The following is a 16,995-nucleotide window of genomic DNA, read 5'->3' on the forward strand; positions in this document are numbered from 1 at the left end:
CCAAAGGATACTATCCAAAGTATAGTATCATATACTTTAAAAAAGGGAGATGAAGAAATAAAAGTAATTTGAGATTTTAAAAAAAGGTAAAAAAAAAAAAAAGTAGTAAATAAGGGAGAACCCAACAATAGCTCCCTACCTATTCAGCTAAAATTTTTTCATCAGAACATTTCATAATATTAACACACTGCCAACAAGGATATGAAATCACTTCATTGATCTGTTATTATACCAGACTGCTGTTCACTTGTTCATAATAAACAGAAGAAGGTTTTCATTTGAATTTTTAAAAATAAGTTGGAAGTAAAAGGAATCTCATAATGCTGTTTCATTTATTATGCATTTTCTCAAGCACTCCAAACTTACTGAGAAACAACACGAGACATCCAAGTGCTTTAACACCCAAGGCCTTTAATTCTTTTTCAGTAATGACCATAAATGCCTTCATAAAACCTTTTTTTCATGAAAACAGTAGGCACTAGGCATTACATCACTGAAAGCAGTGATTCCCTCTGATGCTGGTGGAGATAAACATTAAACGGCAGGTTTTTGATCTTAACAATGTCTCCTCAAAAAAAAAAAAAAAAAAAAAGGACAACACTGAAAATCATACAAAAAATTGTTACCAGTCTTTCTCAGATTCCCAATGCAATTTTAAGTTAATTTTACAAGTACATAATTTGAAATTAATAGGTAAACCAGGTAAATATGATATGGTTTTCAACACATGTTAGGTTTTAGTTAAACACGGTAAATATGAAGATACTGTTATTATGCTACTTGGCATCTTTTGCTACTCTTTAGCTGTGCAAAATAAACTTGAAATGATGCATCCTATTATAGTGGTATAATTTAAAAGATCCTTGATATGACACTAATAACTTTCAAATTCTGGTCACAAACTGCATATAAATGTAAGATTATTAAAATACCCCTTTTTGAAAAATAATAAGATGATCATTTATACCTAAATAAGGTTTCCCAGAAAGATATGAAATACTTTAGCATATAAAAGTAGTTGCCCCTTTTCCATAAGGACAATGTTGTTTCACAAAATAACTCATGATCCAAGGCAAACGATTTCTTTCAAATGCCATATTCTCTCTATGACTTTGAGGTATGCTTCAAGAGACTATATCCATGAGAAAAGGGCACATTTAGGTATAAGACCACAGTTACAAACACAAAGAGGCTTTCTGGGTCAGGAGTGCCCTTAGGAGTTGCATTAACAGGAAACACGAGACAGCTTCTGAAGCCATTTCTCTTACAAACACATACAACTAAATTTGGTTGTTTGAGAGGGCAATTCAAGACACAGCTATTTACATATGTGCTATGTCATGTGTGGCTATTTTAATAGTGGCTTCTGGAGGACACTCCTATTCAAACACAAACCAAGCAACCTTATTCTACCGAACCACAATCTTCTATTTTTGGCAAGGTAGTACTGTTTAAACAAAACAACAAAAACAACAACAAAAAACGAGCTATAACAGTGATTTGGGCAAAACTCCCCATGTCTAACAACAGTAGGGAAATTGTTCAGAAAAAAATTAATCTCGGGGAAAAAACCCTATCAAACAAATAATGCTGAAAACTAATCTTGTAATCACTTACATGACTATAACATAAAACGTTTATGAATGCCTTTGAAATGAGAGTAATTCAGTTTAAAAAACAGCTGATTATGAGATTTACATTTAGAATATCTCTAAAAAGCATCCAAGCTAATTAACTTAAACAGGTTCAACTAGTAAATGGTAAGAAGAAATAAATTCTTCCATAATTAATATTAGATGCTTTCTTGCCTTTGGAGAGACTGGTAAGATTACACTTGAAATGATACAGAATATAATGAAATGAAACCTACAGGACAACTGGGGAAAAAAAACTGTATCAGGGCACTACTAATAAACATGATGGAGGCAAGAAATGTATCTGTAAGCAGTGATTACTCAAAAGAATGCCTTATAAAATTAGGTATCATAATCAAGTTAAGAAAAAGTTTCAAGACTAGCAGCTGAGCTTTGTGAAACATGTAGGACAACAGAAGGCACGACAAAAGCATTAATTACTTCTAACTACAGTCGGACAGATCAGTCTTTTCCTTCTTCTTAAGAAGACAGCCAGTGTGAATGTTCTTTTTATATCCCCCTGAGTTTTCTACATGATTGGGCAAAGCAGCACCAATTTAAAAAAATATCTGCAATGCCAGCACTGCAGTTTGGAATCACTTATACTGATGGCCCCACAGGTCTCCCATAAGAGCACTTTAGAACATGATTAAAAATATAGAAATGCCTTTCAGTGTTTCAGTATTAAAGTGGAACCACCACAGATATCCATTTTTAAAAATAATGCACTAAAAAGGTCTGTTTAGTCAGTATAGTCTTTCCACCCTGTAGCTAGCATTCACGGCTATTTTCCAGGTTGAGACATCTCCTTTGTGCATTGGGTTGAAATGTCAGTATGCTTCATGGTGCACAATCCTTTTTGGCTGGAAAATTCTGGCAAATGTCATGTCATGCCCGTTTTGAGCAGTATGCCTTGTAGGTCCTCTGGCAATGCTAAGATAATTGCATCTATGTGTGTCCGTAACTTTTCCACAGTGTCAGGTTTCACAGGTAAATGCTCTCGATCCGCCTGCAACTACAGAAGGAACATTTGGAAGCGTTTAAATTACCCTCTGAGTAACACATTATATTCTCTAAATGAGAATGTGTTAGAGTAACCCTCTAACACATTATATTCTCTAAATGAACACTTTTAATGGTCTAATGATTTGGAAAATTCAAACTTACACTAGAATTTGGAAGAACTGTAAAAAAGCAATGAACATGCCATTTAAACAATATATTGCTGAGCTCAATAAAAGAATTCTATGTAAATTAAGAACTAATACCCACAGATACCATGTGGTATTAAATATAACTGACAGTGTTTTTTGTAGAGCTCTTTGGACTCCTTGTAAATACTTTTAAAATACTTTTAAAATAATACGGCATCACTGTGATCAAGTGACCAAGTATTTTCAGTCATCTACCATCAATTGGACAATCTTAAGTGTTCTCATTTAAAAAGCTACTTTGGCAACATATCATGAACTGTCACCTCAAATGTGAGGAAAGGATCTTCATAGATCTTTGCTGTTTTGGCTACATACCAGCTTATTTTTTAGCTTCAGTACAAGGTCTACTGTTTCTACTTCTGTGTGTTTCTGGGTCCAGAGAAGTAAGTCCTACAAGAATAAACAAATCCCAAATCAGTAAATATTCAAAATACTTTTTAAACTGCTCTATTTTAACAGGCCAGGCTACTGAGCAGGAAAGATAGGAAGGAAAAGGAGAACAGAGTATGCAACTCAGATACAGCATTACAGTACAAGAATAATTCTCCATATGATATTCTAACAACAATAATTAGATAATTTTTTTTTAAAGATTTAATTTATTTATTTGACAGAGAGAGATCACAAGTAGGCAGAGAGGCAGGCAGAGAGAGAGGAGGAAGCAGGCTCCCTGCTGAGCAGAGAGCCTGATGCGGGACTTGATCCCAGGACCCTGAGATCATGACCTGAGCCGAAGGCAGCGGCTTAACCCACTGAGCCACCCAGGTGCCCTAGATAACTTTTTATTACAAATTTTTTTATTAACATATAATATATTATTAGCCCCAGTGGTACAGGTCTGTGAATTGTCAGGCTTACATATTTCACAGCACACACCATAGCACAAACCCTTGCCAATGTCCATAACTCAACCACCACTCCATACTCCCCTCCCCCAGCAACCCTCAGTTTGTTTTGTGAGATTGAGTCTCTTATGGTTTGTCTAATTAGATAATTTTTCACATTAGCTAGAACAATTGTCTAATAGTTGGAAATAAAATAAAATGTAAGAAACTCCTTTCTGAGGTAGCCCTTTTAGATCAATGAAAAAATTGCAACTCCAAGTATAATACTAGTCCCCATCCCTACTAAGCAGTAAGTACTTTAATTTATAAGGAACGTTAACTAACGAATTAAGATAACTGTGAACATCAATCTATTATGGGATGTAAACTTTCACTTCTACAAACAAGCTCTTCCTCGGCTTATTTGTGGTTGCCTTCATTGCATTCCTCTCACAACCACACAGTCACCGGGAGTTTATGATTAGAAAGTTCACTTCGAGGCTAGCCCACCTCAACCTAAATAAAGATGAGACTATCCTTTACATTTTCACAAGTAGATCAATTTAAAATAGTCTGGTGACAAATTAGAGACTATAAACAGTCGAAATACAGGAAAAAATCAGATAAGGCGTTCCAATTTTAATCTTGATTCTATTCAGGGGCATGCTAGTAAATATTTAACCACCAGTTCTCCAGGAAAAGTCTCTGGTTTGTAGCACTTGTCAAGGTGGTATAACACTTCCACTGTGGCCAACTTCAAGCTATCAACTTGAGACCACTGAACGCAAAGTGGGGAAGAGATGTACACTGTTAGCTCTTGTGGATGAGTATAAGCAGGGCTCTAGCTCGATGCTGGCTCCATTACCTACTTAGCAGTGATGCCATCTGAAGCAAGTCACTTAACTTATAATCCTTAGGGATCTCATAATGCAGATTATAATACATCTACTTCAATGAATCACTGAGAGGATTAAAAGACATCATCCATCTAAAGTACCTACAGTCCCTGACACACGGTCCTTGACACACAGCACGTAATCCAGAAAAGTTAGGTATTACTATTTACAAAGTAGTGGATATGGGTATAATATCCCAGCCTCTAAGGATAATGTTATCTTTATTTTCAATAGTTGTTAATCATGACATAAACACACTGTTTTCTAACCTCTTCACAAAGAGCTTCTAAATGGAGTGCCTCCAATTTCTGGGTCATTTCCTTCCGCCGGGTCTTGAACCAACCATCAAAATTTGGAGATTTTAGAAAATGCCTATAAAAATAAATTTTAAAAAAGCAAAGTTTGATTATGACTTACTTCCTCTCAATACCTTTCCTATCTATAGCTTGAAAAACCATGTGAAACAATGGAATTTTTATTTATTTATTTGATTTTTTTTTGAAGTAAAAGTTTAAGTCCAGCTTTTGGTTTTGTTTTTAAATACAGCTCTACAGATGAGTGAAAAAGAAGAAAACAAAAGACCAACCGGTAAAGTCCAATCCAGTCGCCTTTTATTCTAGAGGTGAGCTGAGGTCCTGTTTTCTCAAGTGTTTTCATAAATTCTTCTGGAAGGAACTGTCTTAACTGGGGTGGACTCTAGAAATTAGGACATACTGATTTAAAAGTTAAAAATGGATATCTCACAGAAGTTAATTATAGTTAGAGAACTCAAATAAGAATTTAACTGAATATAGTTATACCTTCCATGGAGAGATACTTTTCTGCAAAGGCATCAAGCTTGCCACATATCTTTCCTGAAGCCAAAAAAATTAAATAAATAAATAAAATAAAATAATCAAAGTTAGTCATTCTTTTTTAAGATTTTATTTTATTTTTTATTTGAGAGCTCAACCATGAGTGCGTGCACACAAGGGAGGGGAGGGGGAAAAGAAGAGGGAGAGAGAATCCCAAGCAGATTGCACTGAGCACAGAGCCAAATGTGGTACTCTGTCCTGTAACCCAAGCTAAAAACTGTCCTGTAACCCGAGCTAAAACCAAGAGCTGTATGCTCAATCAACTGAGCCACTCAGGTGCCCAAAAGTTAGGCATTCTTACCTAGATAGTCTTCAAACATATAAACAGACCCCTTAAAAGAAATGGGTTTACAAATTTTTGATCATATGCTCAGCAGCAATGCATCATTTCCCAAAATGGACATAGCAAAATTTAGATTGAATTAAGTCAGATTTTCTTTTTTTTTTAATTTTTTAAAAATTTTTTTAAAAGATTTTATTTATTTATTTGACAGAGAGAGATCACAAATAGGCAAAGAGGCAGGCAGAGAGAGAGAGGAGGAAGCAGGCTCCCTGCTGAGCAGAGAGCCCGATGTGGGACTCGATCCCAGGACCCTGAGATCATGACCTGAGCCGAAGGCAGCGGCTTAACCCACTGAGCCACCCAGGCGCCCCAAGTCAGATTTTCAATAAGGATTTAACTAAACCTTAAATAATCCAAGGAACTGCATATTTTTAGTGATAATCATTAACCCTATTGGGTGAGAAAGTCCCAGAAAATGTACTCAACATTTTATATGCATGATCTCTTTTAATCCTGGCAACCATCCCATGCGGCCATTAATAGTGGAAAAGAGGCTTTGAAAAGCTAAGTAAGCTGCCCAAGGTCACATAGCCTGAACCTGAATTCAGGTCTACTTGACTTCAGCCCATGCCCTTAACCACTACAGTAAAGTTCATTTCAAATCAAATAGGTTTAAGTGGAACAAAATTATTTATATCCATAGACCAAGAAAGAATATTTCACCTCAAAATATAACAGCAAAGAACTCCAGGTTGCTCCCATCTGATATTATAGATAGATTACATTAATAACCACATGGAATCTCTCTCCAATGCAGTCTCTGGACTAGGACCACATGATGGTACTATCTGATACTATGAGGCATCTTTTAGTATTTTAATATGCTATTCTACTGAATTTCATAGAATAACCATATCATCCAGTCATTTATACCATAATATTGAGTGCTACCAGATGCCTGACTGAGGAAAAGATAATGAATAAGACAGAGAAGGCCCAGTCATCATGGAGTTACTGGTCTCATAGATGTCATATCAGATTGTGCTCAAAAAAATAGTATCAGGGGCACCTGGGTGGCTCAGTGGGTTAAGCCGCTGCCTTCGGCTCAGGTCATGATCTCAGGGTCCTGGGGTCGAGTCCCGAATCGGGCTCTCTGCTCAGCAGGGAGTCTGCTTCCCCTCTCTCTCTTTGTCTGCCTCTCCGTCTACTTGTGATTTCTATCAAACAAATAAAATCTTTAAAAAAAAAAAAATAGTATCAGAGGGGCACCTGGATGGCTGAGTTGGTTAAGCATCTGACTCTTAATTTCAGCTCAGGTTATGATCTCAGGGTTGTGGGATTGAGCCCCACATCAGGCCCCACACTTAGCACAGGGTCTGCATGAGATTCTCTCTTTTCTCCCTGCTAGTGCTCACTCTCTCTCTCTCTCTTTCTCAAATAAATAAATAATATCTTTTTAAAAAGTAGCTTTGAAAAAAAAAAGGAAATAATATCAAAAAGGAGCTCCAGGTTAACCTGTGTTAAGACTAAAATGCAGTAATTACATAATATTTCACAATTATCTCATTTAAGATTCACAGCAACCCTGAAAGATATTTAGGAAAAGTGGAATTAGCCACATTTTACAGATAAAGAAAATGAGGGTCAGAGAGAGGAAGTGACTTGCCAAAGTTACACAGTTAATATTAGAATAGAGTCCAGGTCTCCTGCAAAGGACTCTATTTTTAATCATCAAACACATGAACAGGCAAAACATACAACTTAAGGTTTTGGTTTTTTTTTTTAAGATTTTATTTATTTATTTGACAGAGAGAGATCACAAGTAGACGGAGAGAGAGGCAGGCAGAGAGAGAAAGAGGGAAGCAGGCTTCCTGCCGAGCAGAGAGCCTGATGCGGAACTTGATCCCAGGACCCTGAGATCATGACCTGAGCCGAAGGTAGCGGCTTAACCCACTGAGCCACCCAGGCGCCCTACAACTTAAGGTTTTTGTGAATGGGGAAAACATTCATATATATCCTTCAACAAATCATTAAATTAAACAAATACCAATGTTAACTTACTAATGGAATGATGAAGCTTTGTGTCAGTTCCAAAAAATAGCGTCGGAGAATAACACTTTGAGCCTCAGAAGGACGTTTCTGTTGTACACCCTTAAAAGAAAAAGCAATGAAAACTTACATTCTTTGTAAAGGAATATAAAACAATGCGTAATTATAGTAGCTCAACTGATACGTAAATACATACTTTTACTTGTTTTAAAAAAAAAACCCAGGGCGCCTGGGTGGCTCAGTGGGTTAAGCCTCTGCCTTTGGCTCAGGTCATGATCTCAGGGTCCTGGGATTGAGTCCCACATCGGGCGCTTTGCCCAGTGGGGAGCCTGCTTCCCTTCCTCTCTCTCTGCCTGCCTCTCTGCCTACTTGTGATCTCTGTCAAATAAATAAATAAAATCTTTAAAAAAAAAAAAACAAAAAACAAAAAAAACCCAGGACTTCATCTTGAAGTAATTTAACCTGAAGTGCACTGTGCAATATGCTGTGAAAAAAAACCTTACAGCAAAACATCACGTGTTCATCCCACACTTAAAAGTATCAGTTTATAATGAACTGTCTTTATTTCACACTTGCTGTATGAGTATTATTTAGATTTTCCAAAAAATGCTAACTATCTCCTGTTGGATGCTAAGCTATCTCACAGAAGAGCCCATGACTTTTTCACTTTAACTCCCAAGTTTCTTAAAGACTGCCACTAGTTGGTAGCTGCAGCCTTACATTTCACGCCCATAATTATTGCCGCTTCTGGTTTTTATGAAGCTTTGATTCAAAAGAAAGACGTCATTTCGGGGCGCCTGGGTGGCTCAGTGGGTTAAAGCCTCTGCCTTTGGCTCAGGTCATGATCTCAGGGTCCTGGGATCGAGTCCCGCATCGGGCTCTCTACTCAGCGGGGAGCCTGCTTCCCTCTCTCTCTCTCTGCCTGCCTCTCTGCCTACTTGTGATCTCTGTCAAATAAAATCTTTAAAAAAAAAAAAAAGAAAGACGTCATTTCCCATTATCATACATAATGCACATACTGCCTAACTGGATATTGCTTACCTGCATAATGAAATTTAAGTTAATAATATGAGCAAGGAATTACCTTCTGTAATTGTTTTATGATTTCTTCATCTCTACTTAAATATGGCTTATAAGAAGTATAAACTCCTAGAAAGTAAAGAAAATATGGTAAATAGTAAGACCCAACTACATACATAAGTATATATTTACAAATTAATAAAAATAATAAAATATAATAATAAAAATCAATACCAGGTTTAGAGTCCAGAGTCTTTAGGTTCTTCAATTTTTTCACTTTAACCTGCTTAGGAATTTCACCTAAAGGAAATATCATAAAGACTCGTATAATTATTCAAGATTTACATGTTACAAAACTGGAATTTTATAAGATTAATAATCCACTGTTTATTACTTAGTCAGGGATCTTGTAGCTAAAGTTTTCTTTAAAAAAAAATTTATCTACTTACTAAAGAAAGAGAGAAAGAGAGAAAGAGAGAGCAAATACATGTGGGGGAAGGGGCAGAGGGAGAGAGAGAGAATCTCCAGCAGGCTTCATGCCCAGCGCAGAAGCCCACTGCAAGGCTGGATCTCATGACCTCAGCCAAAATCAAGAGTTGGAAACTTAACCGACTAAACCACCCAGGCGCCCCTGAAGTATTTTTCTTAACATCAAATAATATTTTCCAAAAAAACACAACAAAACAAAAAAACAAAAAGAAACCAATATTTTCCTGATGCTTTATTCCTGGTACTTTAAAACTGGCTAAATGCTGGATTATTATAGCATTACAGAAAAAAATGTGTGTAAATTATATAAAATGGGTATTTGATCTTTCATTAATATCTACCATTATTTAAAACTTCTCCATTTTTTCACTTAGCTTGTAATTTAAACTCTGTGCCAAAGCCATGAAATTGATAGCCTATGCGCCAAATATTAATACCCTCGAAGAGTAAATGGAATTACAAGCAACTCAAAAGTTTTTTTCTGACACTCCCCAAATTCTGTTTCTGCACTGTAGAAACTTACACTGCCACCATGTGGTGACTGTGTCACAACCACAGACCCAAGCCACAGATGGACAGGCCTCCGGAGCAGGTCAGCTGTGAACAATCTACACAGCATACGCTGTGGTTCTTGTCTGGGGGTCAGAGAGGCTACTCTCTAAACAACCCTCCAATCAGCAGAAAAGTGCCTCAAGAGAAGCATTTGAAAGTGTCATAAGCACACTAAACTCAAGATACTTTTTCTTCTCCTTTCTCCGTCCTCCTTCTCTCTGCCTAAGAGTAAGAGGACCTAAGAACTGAAAGACAAATCTGGAGATTATCTAATTCAAGGCTCTGGATTGACAACATATTTTTGTTTAAATTGTTTTATACATCTAACTGCTAACTACAGCTATCTCTTGGGGTGGAACAGTAGGAACACAGAGCATTTTCACTTGTAATCTTACACTGTTAAAAAAATTTTAAAAGCACGTACTATGATAAAAACAGGTATTTCTGTAAACTCTCTACTTTGAAATAATTTCAATCTTACAGAAAAGCTGCAGGATAATAAAGATGCTACTCTAATTTTATCAACTGCCCCAATACCTTTAGACAGACCCTTCTTAAAGAAGCCACTATCATATACATGCAAACTAATATTTTCACCAATTCAGTAAATATTAGGAAATGCAAGATACTGGAAATAAAAAAAATAAAACAACTAGTTCCTGGTAGCAAATAGCTCACAACCTAATGGCAAAGTAAGATAACAGAGATACATGACAATATAGAAGGGTACGTGGTGGGATAAAGTTATGAACAAGATACTATGGACGCAGTGTGTTGGCTAAAGAGGAGTGAAAAAATTTTTTGAGGTTTCCTAAGGAAGTGATATGTCAGCAGTCTTATACAAGAAATAAAAAGTTATCCAGGAAGAAAAACAGCTTTTACACAGAGTTAAGTCCAGAAGCATGAAGGGCATGTTGCCCAGTTACGCATAATGGTAAGGATAGTAATAGCCACCATTTACTCAATCCTTATTTGTGCCGGTCCTGGTCTAAGAATACTGCATGAATGAGTACATTTAATCTTCCCAAAGAAGTAGGTCTTATCGTCCCCACCACACAGAAAAAAGAACTAAAGCACTAGAAGAACTACTGACCTGGTATGCACCAACACTAGCTCTTTCCTGCCATCATCCACTCTGGTCAATACCCAATGCAGACAGGTCGCTAGCTCTAGAGAACCCATCCAAGGACACAAAGATAACATGCTTGAACTAGAATATGAAATTAAGGTTGTCTAACTCCTGAACCATCACTTTTATCCACTACGCTACAAAGGCAGGAATGGAGGGTATGCGAAGAGGGGCAGGAGATGAAGTTAGAGAGGTATTTAAAGGTCGAATCTAGAGGAACTATAAAGATGTCGGACATCTCAGTGACAGAGACAGAAAGCATGGGCATGGGGACTAGTGGATGGGAGAGTGAGCAGAAAGGATCAAATCTGCATTTAATACACTCGCTGACACCAGGTGGTGATGATGTAAGCCACAACCACAGGCCTGAGCCACAGATGGACAGGTCTCCTGAACAGGTCAGCTCGCTTACACAAAGGAGGGTGAGGTGAAAGAGAAAGCCCAGAGGATAAAATAGAAACATTGTGGAGGGACACCTGGGTGGCTCAGTGGGTTAAAGCCTCGCATCGGGCTCTCTGCTCGGCGGGAAGCCTGCTTCCCCCTCTCTCACTGCATGCCTCTCTGCCTATTTTTGATCTCTGTCTGTGAAATAAATAAATAAAATCTTAAAAAAAAAAAAAAACAGCATTGTGGCGTACTGCTCCTGGGTAGATACAGAACCTGAAATAAGACAGGTGCAGCAAGGAAAGAGAAGAGAGGGAGCTACTAGAGCTCAAAACCAAAAGGCTTTGGGGACAGACTGAGAGAACAGCAAACTCCAGAAACACTCAGATTGCCAGAACTTTTAAAGATTTTAATTTACTTCTTTTAGAAAGAGAAAGTATGTGTGCATGAGAGCAGGGAAGGGACACAAGGAAAGATGGAGAGAGAATCTCAAACAGACTCAAATAGACTCCAGGATGAGCTCAGATCCTGACTTGGGGCTCGATCTCACAAGCCTAAGGTCATGACCTGAACTGAAACCAAGAGTCGGATGATTAACCAACTGAGCCACCCAGCCCCTCAGAATGTTTTTGATTCATCAGCTCATAGTTTTTACTTTGTCAATGGTAGAAGACATTGACAAACTGTGCTGACAAATTCCCATGTACCAATTCTTTTTTTTAAGATTTTATTTACTTATTTGATAGAGAGAGACACAGCGAGAGAGGGAACACAAGCAGGGGGAGTGGAAGAGAGAGAAGCAGGCTCCCGGTGGAGCAGAGAGCCTGATGTGGGGTTCGATCCCAGGACCCTGAGATCATGGCCTGAGCTGAAGGCACACGCCTAAGGACTGAGCCACCCACGCACCCCTCCCATGTAAATTCTTATGAGAACATCTCTCATCTTGACTTTTGTGGTTGTGCTTTCCAGAGCTCAGAGAAGATTCTCATCACAAGATCTGTAAAACTTTTGTCCCCTTAATAAGTACCGAATTAATACCTACTTAACTATACAGATAACTAAATTCAACTAATTTATCTGCTTCTGACTCCAAGAACCCAAACAGCATGTTTAAAACCATAATGCTTTGAATAAGTCTAAGTATTCCTGCCCTTATTTTCTGTTTCCTTCTGCTCTGAGTCACAAAGGACTTGCAATTATTCTATCCACCAATACTGTTTATTAACACATTCTTTTCTGAAACTCACTGTGCAAAAAAGAACCAAGTTTCAGAGGGGAGAAGAGTTAGGCATGTTTCATATATTCTCATAATCAGTAAGTTCTGGGTAATAATGAAGACAGGTTACAACCATATCTGTCTTTTTAAAAAGGAAAAAGCCAAAAATAAACCCACTTGTGGTAATCTTCACTTAGACAATTCCCCTCTGACTCACTGGCTCTCTTCAGGTGTAAGATGTATACTGATCTCTAACCTTAGCCATCATCATTCTTATACTGTAGTATGTAATAGCTATAAAGAAAATTAGTCATGAAGATACACTGCCTATTACCAAAAAATTTTAATGAGTATTTGTCAGATGGCTTTGCGATACAAAAACAAACAATTGTCTGCAATGAACCCAGCTGTCTACAAAGAACTCAAAAGTTATTCAGGGGTGCCTGGGTGGCTCAGTCAGTTGAGTGTCTGCCTTCAGCTCAGGTCATGGTCCCAGGGTCCTGGGATGGAGCCCCGAATCGGGCTCCCTGCTGGGTGCGGAACCTGCTTCTCCTCCCTCTCTGCTGCTTCCCTGCTGTTGCTCCCCCTGCTTGTACTCTCTTCTTCTATTTATTTATAAATAAATAAAATCTTAAAAAAATACTTATTCAATGTCTGTTATGTACAATGCATATTAGAGAGGGTTTAACTTTACTAAATGAATAGTCATCACCATTGTACTTCTGTTTATAGGCATTAGAATCTTCCACATTTAGGCCAAATATTTTACCTTTAGTGAAATCACCAAACCCAATTTCTGGTCAGAAATTATCAGTTTATAATTTGATCCAGTATACACTAATAGAATTACTTTTACTTTGAGGAATATTTGTTAAGTACTGACGTCTTAACATTGAATGTCTCTTTTTAATAGAATTTGGGTGAACTAAAACTAGGTATAATCCAGAAGAAAGAATCCCTTTATAACAGCAGGAATGATCCCTCTACAGGGTTAAAACTAAAGGTATGTCTCTGGTAAAATTATGAATCTCAGTTTTGCTGTGCCTTCCCTACCAGTCCAGCAGAAGATACTTTTTCTGTAGTTTTACTGACCCTCTCAGATAGTCTTGAATTTTCTTTTTTCTTTTTTTATTTATTTATTTATTTATTTTTTTTTTTTTAAAGATTTTATTTATTTATTTGACAGACAGATCCCGAGTAGGCAGAGAGGCAGGCAGAGAGAGAGAGAGGAGGAAGCAGGCTCCCTGCTGAGCAGAGAGCCCGATGTGGGACTCGATCCCAGGACCCTGAGATCATGACCTGAGCCGAAGGCAGCGGCTTAACCCACTGAGCCACCCAGGCGCCCAGTCTTGAATTTTCAAAGACAGAATTCTAAGAAGGACTGTTGTGTTTCACAACTTGTGCAGCAAATGCAGTGCTCCTGGTCTTGAGATCAATAGGCAGAAAAATGCCACAAGATATACACGCAACAGTCATAAATTAAAAGATAAAGGGATTTTCATGAATATGAAACCAAAAGCAGAGGCAATAAAAGAAAACACAGAAAAGCTGGACTTTTGATCAAAACTTGAAACTTTTACATTGGAGAGAGTATGTGAAATGTGTAAAGCCTGATGATTCACAGACCAGTACCCCTGGGGCGAATAATACGTATGTTAATAAAAATAATTTAAATGAAAAAAAATTAAAACTTTTGTGCATCAAAGGACACTATCAATGAGAGAATGACAAGACAACTCACAGAATGCGAAAAAATATTTACAAAGCACTTAACTGGTAAGGGATTGGTATCCAGAATATATGAAGAACTCTCACAACTCAACAATAACAAAACAACCTGATTAAAAAAGGACTTGGAAAGATAATTCTCCAAAGAAGTTATTCAGGTGGCCAATAAACACATGAAAAGAAGCTCAACATTACTAATCATTAGGGAAATGCAAATCAAAACCACAGTTAAGATAACAACTCATACCCATTAGAAGGGCTACCATCAAAAAAACACCAAAAAATAACAAGTGTTGGCAAAGATGTAGAGAAACTGATACCCTTGTGCACTGTTGGTGTGAATGGAAAAATAAAAACAGTATGGCAGTTTCTCAAAAACTTAAACACAGATAGCTATATGGTCCAGCAATCCCACTTCTGTGGATTCATACTCAAAAGAAGTGAAAGCAGGGATTGAAAGAAGTATCTGTACACCCATGTTCACAGAAGTGTTATTTGCAATAGCTCAAAGGTGGAAGCAACCCAAGTGTCCACTGACAGATAAATAGATAAATAAAATGTGGTACCATGCACACAATGGAATATTATTGCCTTAAAAAGGAAAGAAATTGACACATTACAAGATGAATAAACCTTGAGGACATTATGCTAAGTGAAATAAGCCAGTCACAAAAGGACAAATAAAGCAGAATTCCACTTATATGAAATACCTGAGTGGTCAAATTCATATTGACAGAAAGTAGACACGTAGTCGCCTGGGGTGCGGTGAGTGGAGAAAGAAGTGAATGGGAAGTTATTGTTTAATGGGTAAGGAGTTTCAATTTTGCAAGATGAAAAAGAGCACTGTGAGTAGATGGTGGTGATTATAGTGCAACAATGTGAATGCACTTAATGCCACTTAAAAAATGGCTGAGTGGAGTGCCTGGATGGCTCAGTTGTTAAGCGTCTGCCTTTGGATCAGGTCATGATCCTGAGGTCCTGGGATCAAGCTCCATGTCCGGCACCCTGCTGGGCGGGAAGCCTGCTTCTCCCTCTCCTGCTCCCCTGCTTGTTCCCTCTCTCGCTGTGTCTCTCTCTGTCAAATAAATAAAATCTTTTTTAAAAGATGACTGAGAAGGTAAATTTCATGTTATGTGATTTTACTGCAATTTTTTAATAAAAGATTTTATTTATTTGTCAGAGAGAATGCGAGCGAGCACAAGCAGGGGGAGCAGCAGGGAGAGGGAGAAGCAGACTCCCCGCTGTGCAGGGAGCCGGATGTGGGCTCAATCCCAGGGCCCTGGGATCATGACCTGAGCCAAAGGCAGCCACTTAATCGACTCAGCCACCCAGACATCCCACCGCAATTTAAAAAAAAAAGTGGGGGGGGGGATGAAATGCTTCTGATTCTTCTGCATGATATAACATAAATGAACCTTGAAAACAGTGAGATAGGCCAAATAACAAAAGGCAAATATTACACGATTCCACTTATACAAAATATGTAGAAGAGTCAACTTTATAGAAACAGAAATTAGAATAAAAGTTACCAGGGACTGGGGGATGCAATAACTGGGGAGCTATTGTTTAAATGGGTTTTGGATTTGGGTGAACGACATCCAAATCCTTCTGCTTGGGATGACGAAGTTCTGGAACTGGATAGTGATGAGGGCTACACCTTATGAATATATCTAATGCTACTGTATTATTTTAAAAAATTTTTTATTTAAAATTTCAATTTAATTAACATATAGTGTATTATTAGTTTCAGTGGTAGAATTTAGTGATTCATCAGTTGCAGAGAATACCCAGTGCTTATTTCATCAAGTGCCCTCCTTAATGCCCATCACCCAGTTATCCCATCTCCCCACCCACCTCCTAGGTGAACTAAATCCACATCCTTCTGTTTGGAATGATGAAGTTCTGTAAATGGATAGTGGTGAAGGTTGCTTATTATGAATATACTTAATACCACTATATTATTTTTAAGTGAATTAAATACTTAATACTTGTTAAAGTGGTAAATTTTAGGTTGTGTATATTTTACCACAATAAAAACAACTTTTAAGGTACGTAAGGGAAAGTATCATAAACACACCAAACTTAATGAAATTTTGCACTTCTGTTAAGAATTGTGTTCAGGGACGCCTGAGTGGCTCAGTTGTTAAGCGTCTGCCTTTGACTCAGGTCATGATCCCAGGGTCCTAGGATCGAGTCCCGCATTGGGCTCCCTGCTCAGTGGGAAGCCTGCCTTTCTCTCACTCCTGCTGGTTGTGTTCCCTCTCTCGCTGTGCCTCTGTCTGTCAAATAAATAAATAAATAAAATATTTAAAAAAAAAAAAAAGAATTATGCTCATATAAGACCTGCCAGTCCCAGAAACAGACACTAAAGTCTTGTCCCAAATCATCAAACTACTGCTGGTGCCTTTGTTCATAACATATTTTTTCCATTAACTGAACAAGGACCAAACTGAGCACACTGGCAACCTCTAGCATTTACTCCTCAGTGACTACCAAGAATCTATAAAGCATAATGCTTCCATATACCACCATTGCTTTCCTGTAGAAAAAAGGATACCTGATGAAGTGGTCCAAATTATCTGGTGATAGAAATAATCAGAGATAACACAGCTGAAAATAAGGTCTAATTATTCCATATCTGCCTTCATTCCCACTTTGAAAAAGCAATTCAAAAATTGTCCCCTCCACTCCCTTGGTCCTAGGTCTTCTTTTTAAAATGGTAA

At 37.7% G+C, this 16,995-nt stretch overlaps 1 protein-coding gene across 3 annotated transcripts in view; it reads right to left on the reverse strand.

Moving 5' to 3' along the window:
• Positions 1-391: 391 nt before the first annotated feature.
• DENND6A (DENN domain containing 6A) overlaps positions 392-16,995 on the reverse strand; it is a 61,007-nt gene continuing 44,403 nt past the window's right edge. For all 3 annotated transcript variants that reach the window (XM_059390012.1, XM_059390011.1, XM_059390013.1), the window contains 8 exons: positions 9,009-9,074; positions 8,839-8,903; positions 7,767-7,856; positions 5,369-5,422; positions 5,155-5,264; positions 4,838-4,940; positions 3,164-3,238; positions 392-2,649 (listed from right to left, as the gene is read on the reverse strand). In XM_059390012.1, the coding sequence (XP_059245995.1) occupies positions 2,518-2,649; positions 3,164-3,238; positions 4,838-4,940; positions 5,155-5,264; positions 5,369-5,422; positions 7,767-7,856; positions 8,839-8,903; positions 9,009-9,074 (695 nt within the window). In that variant the 3' untranslated portion in view covers positions 392-2,517. The remainder of the gene's footprint in view (positions 2,650-3,163; positions 3,239-4,837; positions 4,941-5,154; positions 5,265-5,368; positions 5,423-7,766; positions 7,857-8,838; positions 8,904-9,008; positions 9,075-16,995) is intronic.

The sequence above is a fragment of the Mustela nigripes genome, chromosome 2 (assembly GCF_022355385.1).
Source record: "Mustela nigripes isolate SB6536 chromosome 2, MUSNIG.SB6536, whole genome shotgun sequence".
Taxonomy (NCBI): domain Eukaryota; kingdom Metazoa; phylum Chordata; class Mammalia; order Carnivora; family Mustelidae; genus Mustela; species Mustela nigripes.